The sequence below is a fragment of the Vitis riparia genome, chromosome 7, assembly GCF_004353265.1.
Source record: "Vitis riparia cultivar Riparia Gloire de Montpellier isolate 1030 chromosome 7, EGFV_Vit.rip_1.0, whole genome shotgun sequence".
Lineage (NCBI taxonomy): Eukaryota > Viridiplantae > Streptophyta > Magnoliopsida > Vitales > Vitaceae > Vitis > Vitis riparia.
Genome location: NC_048437.1, coordinates 6,608,927 through 6,619,894, shown reverse-complemented (window position 1 = coordinate 6,619,894; position 10,968 = coordinate 6,608,927). Strand labels below are relative to the sequence as shown.

Genomic DNA, 10,968 nt, shown 5'->3' with positions numbered 1-10,968 from the left:
TTGCCTCAAATTAAAAAATTCTTAGAAAACAATCTTTAATTTTTATTTTTTTCAAAACCATTCTTAATTATTTTCAAGAATAAGATTCTATTTGAAAACTCAAACAAGAAAAATAATTTCCTTCATGTTTTTAGTCTATAATACAAATTTTTAAAAAATATTTTTATATTTTTAATTATTGCTCAAAATAAAATATTATAAAAATAACTAAAAACACCTAAAGTTTACTTTTAAAACCTGTCTAACCTAAAATTTATTCTTAAAAAATAGTTTATTTTCAAAATAAATTCTCAAACATGTTTTCTAAGTAAAAAAAAAAAAACTATTTTTGAAATTTCCAAGAAGTTGTAATTTTTATTCAAATTTGTAACACCCCCAACTCCCATTTATCGGTCAAAGTCATATGAAGATAAATTGAAGATAAGTAAAACCTTTCAAGTTTGACATTCAAATTTTATAATTCTTTTATTTGAACTTAGTAGATTAATCACCATCATGATGTAGATAAGAAATTTTTTCCCAACCTTATATGTATTATGTCCATCTTTTGTTTGTATTATTTGGTCTTACTTTTGTTTTTGTTTTTTCATATTAAATACATTTATTTAATACTATGCAAGTCTTTGTCAAAAAAATTAGAATCAAAGTCTTGTTTTATTCAAAATTGTTCATTATTAGGTTTACTAGCTAAAAGAAAGATGGTAGAGGCTTCCTTAATCCAAAATTTGAGATCGATAAATTTGATAGGGCTAATAATTTTGAAATATGGTTCTGTGAGTCATTGACTATCTTATGTCGACAAAATTTTGATACTACTCTTAAGAAAATCCAAAAGACATGGATGATAAAAAATGCAAGGATCTACTATCAAGCATATAGTTCTATTCATTTATGTATTACTAAAGCTTAGAAATATTTCATCATGATGGAAACATCTCTAAAAATCTTATAGAAGACATTGAAGGACAAGTATATGACAAAGAGTCTGGAAAATTAACTCTATTTGAACAAAAAACTTTTTCGTCTTTAGTATCAACTAGGTATGTTTATAAATAATCACATACATGCCTTTAACAACTTTGTTGAATTTGAATGAGATTATTACAATGATAAAAAACTTTGTTTTTTTTTTATGTTTTTCTTAATTACTATAAACATCTCATCGTTATCTCATTTTATGGCAAGGGTAAGAGGCAACTCTTAATCTAAAGGCAAACATTTGAAAGGTGAATATGTTTTTTATTATGAAAAGGGGCATTAAAAGAAGGATTGTCAATGACATTACAAATACTAATTACGGACTATTTTTTCCATCATTCTTCTTTTGTAACTTACAACAATCCTCTTCTAATGCCCATTTTCATGCCAAAAAGGTATATTCATTTTTCATAAACTTGCCTTTAGAACGAGAATTGCCTATTTTTCCAAGTTTATGGCTTTGAGATCAACCTCTCAATGTCAATGCTTTTGCTAACACATCCCTATGAATCTTTTGGTCATTCTTCCTGCATTTAAAGTTTAGTAAAGCAATATGCACAACATAAAGTCCATTTACCCTTACCATAAAGTAAGGTAATGGTGAGATTTTTATACTCACCAAAAAGAAAATTCAACAAGAACAAAGTTTTTTTTTTTTTGATAAGCAAGCACAATTCATTAAAGAGGCTAAAAACCCCAACGTATACAGGACGTATACCAGGCAGCAAAGGCCAAAACAAACAAAAAGACCAAAAAACAAACCACCCCTCAACTAGAGGCAATCCACTCCAGGAAATCTAAAAGGGAATGCTGCTCCTCTTCCATATACAATTTAGCCCAACCCCAGATATTACAAACAAAAGAATATTTAAACCTCTGAATTACTAAGACCCCTCCCCCCCCCCTCCCTAAAGGCTAATCTATTCTTTTCCTTCCAAACCATCCAAAAAATGAATAACGGAATGGAATTCCAGAATTTTTTATTTTTTTTCCCCACAAAAGAACCCGTCCAACTATATAAAACCTCCTTTATAGTATTAGGGAACACCCACTTGACCCCAACTAAGCCCAACACTAAATCCCAAAGCACTCTAGCCACTGTACAATGAATAAGTAAGTGATCCACGCTTTCCGCTTCGCAAGCACACAAAAAACACCTATTCGGGAGCTGCCAACCTCTTTTTTGAAGCCTATCAAGAGTCAAGATCTTCCCCTAAGTCGCTTCCCACGCGAAAAACATGATTTTAGTTGGGACTCTTCCCACCCAAATCTTATTTTTCGGAAAGTTGACATTCATAGCCCTATCCAGCCAGCTGTACGCATCCTTCACTCTAAACTGCCCACTTCCCCCTTCTTTCCAAACAACTGAGTCATCCTCCCAAGTAATCCTAACTCCTCTCAACGCTAGAAGCAACTCACCTACCAACTCCACCTCCTAATCATTGAAATCCCTTATAAAACACAAATTCCAGTCTCCTTCCCCAACATTCTGGTCCCACAGGTCTTCAACCTTTGCATTTATGTTGGCTGCCAAGATGTAGAGATGCGGGAACCTTTGGGACAGCGCTGCATCCCCGCACCACACATCAGTCCAGAAACTGATTTTATTACCTTTCCCCACCTTGAACCCCATTTTGTCCCAGCACCAGCCAACTTCCTTTAAGATCTCCTTCCACACCCCCACACCACACGCACCCATAGCCTTTTTGGTCATCCAACCATAATCCTCCTGACCATACTTAGCCTCCAGCACATACTTCCAAAGGGTCTCCTTATCCGAAGCGAATCTCCAAGTCCACTTGCCAAGAAGCGCTTTATTCATGATAGTAAACTTCCTTATTCCCAACCCCTCATTCTCCTTATCCCCACACACCACATCCCACTTAACCAAATGAGTTTTCCTCTCCATGAGACCCCCCTCCCCCACAAGAAATCTCTTTGCAATTTTTCTAATCTTCTTGCCACAGAAATGGGCATACGAAATAACGGCATCTGGTACACTGGCATGATACCCATAGTGCTTTTAATTAGTGTGATTCTCCCACCCTTTGAGATATATTAGCTCTTCCAAATAGCAAGCCTCCTTCTCATTTTCTCTTCTACCCCATCCCATCCATATGCAGCCTTATTAGGCACCCCCAGCGGCACCTCCAAATACACAATCGGAAGCTGCCCCACCCTACACCCTAACTCCACAGCCATCTCCTCTATCCTTTGCACCTCCCCTACTGGAATAACCTCGCTTTTAGTCAAGTTAATTCTTAACCCGGACGCGGCTTCAAACCAGAACAAGATCCAACTTAAATTCGTTAAGTACTCCTTCTTTGCCTCACAAAAGACAATAGTGTCATCGGCGAAAAGCAGATGAGCAATGTGGACAGCCCATCCTCTATCACGCTGAATTTTGCACCCTGAGATGAAGCCCCCCTCCATAGCCCTTCTGATTAGGACGCTCAGCACCTCTATCCCCATGACGAAAAGGTAAGGGGACAGGGGATCCCCTTGACGCAGCCCTTTAGAACTTGAAAAAAAACCAGCTGGCGTTCCATTCACCATAACTGAAAATTTGGCTGTGGAGATACACTACCACATCCACCTCAGCCACTTAGCGCCAAATCCCATTTTTTACATGACTTTCAAGAGGAATTACCAATTAATGCTATCATAGGCCTTCTCTATATCTAACTTGCAGATAACCCCCTTGACTCCCTTCTTATTCCAATTGTCGATCACCTCATTTGCTATTAGAGAAGCATCAAGAATCTGCCTACCCTTAACAAATGCGTTCTGATCATGGGAAACTACTTTATCTATAACTTTCTTAAGCCTGTTGGCCAACACCTTTGCCAGCAGCTTATAGAGGCCCCCCAACAGGCTGATGGGCCTGAAATCTCCCAAATCCTCGGCCCCTCCTTTCTTAGGAATCAGCACTAGAAAGGTGTTGTTAATATTCTTGAGGAACGTATTCTGGTCATGGAACTCCTTAAACATCACCAGAATTTCCTCCTTGACAAAATCCCAACAGCATTGCCAAAAGAAAACAGAGAACCCGTCAGGACCTGGGGCTTTATCCCCATTCATTTCCATCAAGGGCCGACTGGACTTCACCCTCAGTGAATGGAGCCTCCAGCATCTCTGCCTCTTGCACACAAATTTGATTAAATGGGAGGCTTCCAATGTCCGTCTTCCACCCCGGACTTTCGGAAAATTGCTGCTTAAAAGCATTTGCTACCCCCTCTCTGATTTCCCGCTCCTCTGTCAGTCTAATCCCATCAATTTTAATTTTGTCCATGTGATTAACTCTCCTATGGGCAGACGCCATACGGTGGAAATATCTCGTATTCCTATCACCTGTCTTCAACCAAAGTTCCCTAGACGCCTGCCTCCAGTGAGTTTCTTCCAGATCAACCCACTTGGCATAATCCTCCTTGGCTTCCTTCTTACAAGCTAATTCCTCCATTGACAAGCTCCTCTCATCCTTTACTCTGTCCCAATACTCCACTTGTTGAATCGCAGCCTCCTTCAACAAGAACAAAGTTTTATTATCATCTTCAACATTTTCATCCAAATTTAATAAATATGTTTTTTTTATATAAGTAAAGAGAGGTAATAATATATTATAAAGAGACGCCAAAACAATGACTCAAAAAAACAAAAAAAAATATACACCAACCCCCACCTAACTAGAACAAAAACAGTTGTAAGCAAGAAGGAACAAAAAGACCTCACCCTCAATGGGAGCTTAACCAATCAAACAAACCAACTAACGTCGAATGACCATCTTTTATGAACAATTTCGTCTCCAACCAAAGAAAATAAACAAAAGAACTTTTAAGTCTTTGGATGGATAACACATTATCTTTAAACACAATTTTATACCTAGCCTTCCAAACTGTCCAAAAAATGCATAAGGAGCCTACTTTCCAAACTTCCCTCCTCTTCCTTCCCACAAAGGACCCATCCCATCCCAAAAAAGTCACCCTAATTGATGCAAGCAACACCCATTGCACCTCAAAAAAAGTGAAAAACAACTCCCATAAGGTCCTTGTCTTGGCACAATGGAGAAGGATGTAATCTATCGGTTCTTCATGCATTTGACAGAGGTAACATCTATTTGCTAACATCCATCCTCTCTTCTGAATTTGATCCAAAGTGAGAGCTCTTCCCCATGTTGCTTCCCTCCCAAAAAAAACTCACTTTGGGCTGCACACAAGATTTCTAAATGATATTCAATGAGAAGGAAATTGTAGAGCTTGGTTCTAAGGCTTTGTATTGGGATTTAACAGAAAACCTTCCGCACTTAGTCTCCTTCCAAAGCACCCTATCTTCCTCGTCTTGCTGAACACTCTTCCCATTGAGACTCGATAAGAATCTGTCCACCTCATCCACCTCCCAATCATTAAAGGGTCTAAAGAAAAGCAAGCTCCAACTCCCCCCTCCATCAGCAGAACTCCACACATCATTCACCTAAGCATCCTTAGAGACGGCTAGAGCAAATAATGAAAGAAAAGAAACGCAAAAGGGTAAAGCCCCAAACCAATTATCCTTCCAAAATCTCACCCTCCGTCCATCACCCACCAAAAAGGAAAGTCTACTACTTACCAAGTACCACTCCTTCCTAATTATTTTCCACCACCCCACACCATGGTCATCCCTCACTTCCTTAGTACACCATCCCTTTGCTCCTCCCCATACTTTCCCCTTATCACTTGATTCCAAAAGGCCTATCTCTCAATTGCAAACCTCCAACTTCATTTGCATAAAAGAGCCTTATTGAGGATGGATAGGCACTTCACCCCCAACAAATATGTTATTATGTTATCACAAACATGCATGTGATTATTCATAAACATACCTAGTTAATAATCAAAGCAAAAAGGTATCTTTTTCAAATAAAGTAAATTTTCAAACTCTTTGTCATGTACTTGTCCAATGTTTTCCATATGATTTTTGTATGTCTTCTTGGTGGTGAAGTTTTCTAAGCTTTGACAAAACATAAATGAATAAAATTACATGTTTTTCTATTAAACCTTACCCACTCTTTACCATCGATGTCTTTGGGTTTTGTTTATCAAGAGTAGTATCCAAATATTGTTACCACAAGATATCCCATACATTAGCATTGTCATATCCCAAAAATGTTAATCCAATCAAACTTCTTATTGGTAACTATAGTCTAGACTAGCAAACCTTTTTTATCTTTTGTTTTTCTTTTTTCTTTTTTTTTTCTAGCTAGTAAACCCAATAACAAACAACCTTGGTTTCATCCAAGCTCTAATAGCAATTCTTAGTGTTTTTTCTTTATATCTTGTGTGTTATTATATTAGTATCTTTCATTATAAAAGAAAAAACTTCTCTAACTATTTCAAATGATAAATTATAATGGAATTATTTATCTGCTATTTTATTATCAAAGAATATTAGAAAAATCATATAAACAAAGATTATGGCTATTGTCTTCCAAATGAGAGACCATCTTTGCTACCATCAATTCATACCGTACAAGATCAATTTTTTTAGACATTGTTGTAGCTGTATCATGAAGAAAAACAATGGATTCCCATTCAGAACACTGGAATAGAGAATGAAATTTTCATTCTTATCCAATACGGTGTTTGGATTATTTTTTGGAATGAGAAAGAGAATAAAAAATTTATTGATATGAAAACCAAATCTCACTTTTAATAGGATTTTGATTCCTCTCTTCTGCATGGGATTGTGGTTTACCTCTATAACCATCCTATTTCTGTTCCAATTCCTACCTACTAAGTGCACCCTAAGTCCTTTTTTTGCCGTAGAAGTGCAATTTTTTAATTGTAACCAAAAAGGGAGATGGAAGGAAAGGATTTCCATGAAACAAATAGAAAAGAGGACCAAGGAGCATACTACCTGAGCTGTATATTTCTCAATTAGGCTTTGCAATAAGTTCCCAAAGGAGAATCAAACTCTTCGGTTCTGAGGTTGTAGCATATACAAGAAAATCCCACCTGCAACTGAAACATTGAGAGACTCAAACTCTCCTGCCATTGGAATGCTTACAAGCTCACATAACTGCCAGGATTTCTCTGAAAGGCCACTCCCCTCGCTGCCCAGAACGAAGCACAATGGTACATCTGCTAAAGAATCAGCCAGCCCTTGAGAAAGAGGAGACACTGGCTTCCTTTTCTGGTTACTGTCAGGATGGCCAGCTATCATCTTCATTTGGAATTCATTTTTGAGGGTTTCTAGATGAATCCAACTGCCAGAAACTATAGGGAGCTGAAAAGAGGCTCCCCGGCTAGCTCGGAGGGCCTTCTCATTGAATGGATCACAACACCCACTCAGCAGAAAAACACCACCCTAAAAATAAAAAATCACAATAGATTAAGACCTTACAACAATAAATCACAATACATATAGATTGTAAGGGGAAAAAACTAGAATGAATAATAACTGCATGACAGATATTTCACTGAATGAAAATTTTGTTTGGCTTCAATTAGTGAAAACCCTTGATTATCAGTTCAGATAGGTGAACAGGCTGTCCAGTAAACAGAAATGAATTTTTGCAAAACACCCTTGTAATTTGAAACTTACCAACCTATGAGATGGAATGCATTCTATATAAACTTCCAGTAATAGAAACAAACTGCTCATAACCCAGTAAAAACAAGAAATAAAAAATCAACAACAACAATGTTGAGATCATTACTTTGGCTGATTCTTTAACTAGATTGATATATCAGTGTCTTCAAGATTGAAAATTCAGAAAGAGGAGGTTCAGCAACGCACAATGGGAGTGTCCGAGGCTCAAAACAGCATGCAAATAAGCTTAATGATGGGTAAAGCAAGAATAGAAGGATGAAGAGAGAAAAAGAGAAAAAGAACAGATTGTTAAGGAATGAAACTTGTTTCTCACCCATCTAAAGGCCATAGCTGATCTAAGTAATGTACCAAGGTTACCTGGGTCCTGCAGGGAACAACTTTACAAAATTAGTGATATGATAAATGCCTAGAATCTTCACGGAAGAAACTGAATTCAAATATAATTCATAATCATTGAGTAATCACAAAGGAAGCTATTATTATATTTATCATATCAGGGAGCAGGTTGTGGTATTTTAGGCAATAGCTATAGTCAACATATATTTACAAAAGAGCTTTCAAACGGATTCCATTCTTTCTCTGAAAAAAGGTGATCTAATCAAGATATTTCATGATTTATTTCACTAGGGCTTCTGAACTTTATCATAGTGGTTCCACACATATTTGTTTAAGATGAGATGAATAAAAGAAATATTAGGCAGTTGAGTTTCAGCATCAGTGGCACAAGAAGCAGAATGCAGAGAGCAAATTGACCTTCGCTGTTTAGATATCATAATATGTAAAATGAGAAACACATGATTTCAATTTCAACTTGATACCATCATTTTCTTTTCTTTTATCTTCTATTATTTAGATTATTACTACCATTGTTTTTTGGGGTAAACAACCCGGGAAGTGACAGTACCATGACAAAATCAACTGAACTTTAGCAGTTCTAAGATAACATTCAGCCAAGAGGCACATGGTGCCATTTTTTAACCTAAATAGTTATGACAGTTCTTCAGAGAATACAAATCAACAGGCACCTAATAACATTAACTATTAGGGATAACAGTGAGAATCACCTGGATCCTATCAAGAACTAGAATTCGATGAGGAGATTGGAACCACCTCCGACAGTCTTTTTCATATGTATCATCATTTACACTGAAGAAACTGGTAGGAATTCTCATCAGGGCAATAGCTTCAACAGATTCAGTTGATTGCAACCCAGAAAGTTTTTTCATCACCATAGAGCTCACACGCACACGACGAACAGAGAAATCATCTAGCCCTTCAGGAATCTCAGCTTTATCGAGTATAAGTAAACAATCCATTTCAACAGTTCTCTCTTGGGTTGACTGTTGAAACTTGTATATTTCCCTGTAAACAATTTATGAGTTAATTGATGTTATGACACATAAATCAAACAGATTTCAGGATATAGTGTTGGACAGCAACCTATATGTAGGACAAAGAAGAAAGATGGTCATATATAAAGATGGACACCAGACCAGCCATTATAAAAAGTAGTGAACAAGACATGAAAGTTCACAGAAGAAAATCAAAACTCAAGAGAAAAGCAACTCCATACTCTGAAGAGACACTTATTCATGATAATGTAAGTCACAAGGATAATAGTGAGCTTCATCACAGTTAACCATGATAAGCAGAACCCATAAAGTAGATCTATAAATCATTGACTTAAGGCAATACTTGAGATTACAGAAATATCACCTGCAAACCTGCTCAGTAAAAAGTGTCCCTATCCATTTATTCCTTGGTGATTTTCTTTACCTTAAGGAACAGGCAATTTATGGATACTGCAACAGCACTATTACACCTAGAAGAGTGCAACAAATGACAGAATTTCTTAGGTTACAGACATTTCCTAGCAATTTGGGACATCCAACCATGTTATACTAACCAAGAGATAAAATCTGGAAGACAAAAATTAAAAGCAGCCACTTTCCATTGGGCAACCGGCTCAAGAGGCATCTTGACAGGCATATAACGTCACAGATGACTAATAAACATAAACAATGGAAACTACTCAGGCTATAGCTTGCTAAAGCTGAAACTGGGTCGACTTGAAGAAAGTGCTATGCTCAAAAGCAAGAGTGCCTATATGTGAGAATTGATTGACAAACACATAAAAAATATTAAATATTAATTTACACAAGCAAGTTATTATTCTGCAAATGAGTATTATAAATTGTTGCTCTATGGATATTGGAACTGCCCATGAGGTGACACCTTGAAAAATGGATCGAATATCAAATGCACTAAAGTATAAACAAAATGAAGACCCAATGGTAACAATGATTGCTGAGGATGCAAGAACAAACGTACTGAAATTTTTTACTCTAAAGATTGTGCATTATTTGAGTCAATAGTATATTTGTTCTGAAACAAGAAAGGGACTAAATCAGGATTTTCATTTCAGCTATTTGCCTCCATTTTCTCAACAACCAAACAAAGGCAAAGGGGAGGAAAAAAATGCAATACCCACTTCAATTTTTAACTGATAATTTCAGAGAATCAAACAAATAAGGGAGAATTAGCATGAAACTTCGCAGGGATAGTTCTTTGGCTAAAGGATTTTATGCTTTCAAACCGAAGTATAGAGGACAAAAGATTCAAAATTTGCCGTCTCCATTCCTCCGTATCCTCAGCAACCAAACGGAAGCCACCAATAAAACTAGAAGATACCAATTTAAATTTGGTAGCCAGATGACAGCTATCAAAAACCCAGATAAAAAATTTGGGAAAAAATGAAGCAGAATTAGCGCGGGACATCAACCAAACAGCTTCAGTTCTTTGGGTTAAATGCAGTTGCGCATTGATCATTAGAAACCAAAACACCTGTGTCCTCAATTTCTGAGCAACTAAACAGTAGCCAAACTAAAAAAAAAAAATAGCAGATACGCATTTAAATAGGGCAAGAACCCACATAAATTAAATGCAGAAAAAGAGGGTTAAGACTACCTTATGGGAGTAGTGCCCACAACAAGAGCAGAACCATGAGAGTAGCGATAAGAAGAACTGTGACGGAGCTTGAAGCAGTGCTTTACAAATGGATTGGATGGGCTTGTGATGGATTTCACGTGCGAAGGTAGAGGAAGAGCTACCACCGGACAACTAGTATCTTCATTATGATGAGAGCTCTGAGTAAAGAACCGAGCAGGAGGATGAACACTTGATGCCCAGTATGTGTTTGAGCATTGCATTCTTCTTGCTTCTTCCTCCTTCCTCCCCGCAGTGGCCCTGGCAAGAGGGTGGATGACTTTATCTCTCTTTTATTCGGAATTTACCTCTGTTATGTTGTTTTACCCGGTGTACTCTATTTGAACCCGCCAAAAACCGGTTGGGTGGGTTTCATACCCATTTCTTCTTTTTTATTTTTTTTTATTTTATATTATTTTA

The 10,968-nt window shown here is 37.0% G+C and overlaps 2 protein-coding genes across 3 annotated transcripts; both read right to left on the bottom strand.

Annotated features, from left to right (window-relative positions):
• Positions 1-2,413: 2,413 nt before the first annotated feature.
• Positions 2,414-3,450, bottom strand: LOC117917365. Its single transcript, XM_034833609.1, has 2 exons — positions 3,059-3,450; positions 2,414-2,978 (listed from the first exon to the last, which is right to left on the bottom strand). Exons 1-2 carry the CDS (start codon positions 3,448-3,450, stop codon positions 2,414-2,416), a joined length of 957 nt encoding a protein of 318 aa, XP_034689500.1.
• A 953-nt stretch (positions 3,451-4,403) lies between these two features.
• LOC117917328 (uncharacterized tRNA/rRNA methyltransferase slr1673) lies at positions 4,404-10,849 on the bottom strand. 2 transcript variants are annotated; one of them, XR_004651667.1, is made up of 5 exons: positions 10,531-10,849; positions 8,628-8,925; positions 7,877-7,927; positions 6,868-7,317; positions 4,404-4,498 (listed from the first exon to the last, which is right to left on the bottom strand). XR_004651667.1 is itself a non-coding variant. In XM_034833568.1 (4 exons), the coding sequence occupies exons 1-4, from the start codon at positions 10,770-10,772 to the stop codon at positions 6,919-6,921; spliced, it is 990 nt and encodes a 329-aa protein (XP_034689459.1). In that variant the 5' UTR covers positions 10,773-10,849; the 3' UTR covers positions 6,840-6,918. The 2 variants fall into 2 exon arrangements, 1 of the variants encoding a protein (XP_034689459.1); XM_034833568.1 differs by lacking the exon at positions 4,404-4,498 and having other exon boundaries at positions 6,840-7,317.
• Between the last annotated feature and the right edge of the window lie 119 nt (positions 10,850-10,968).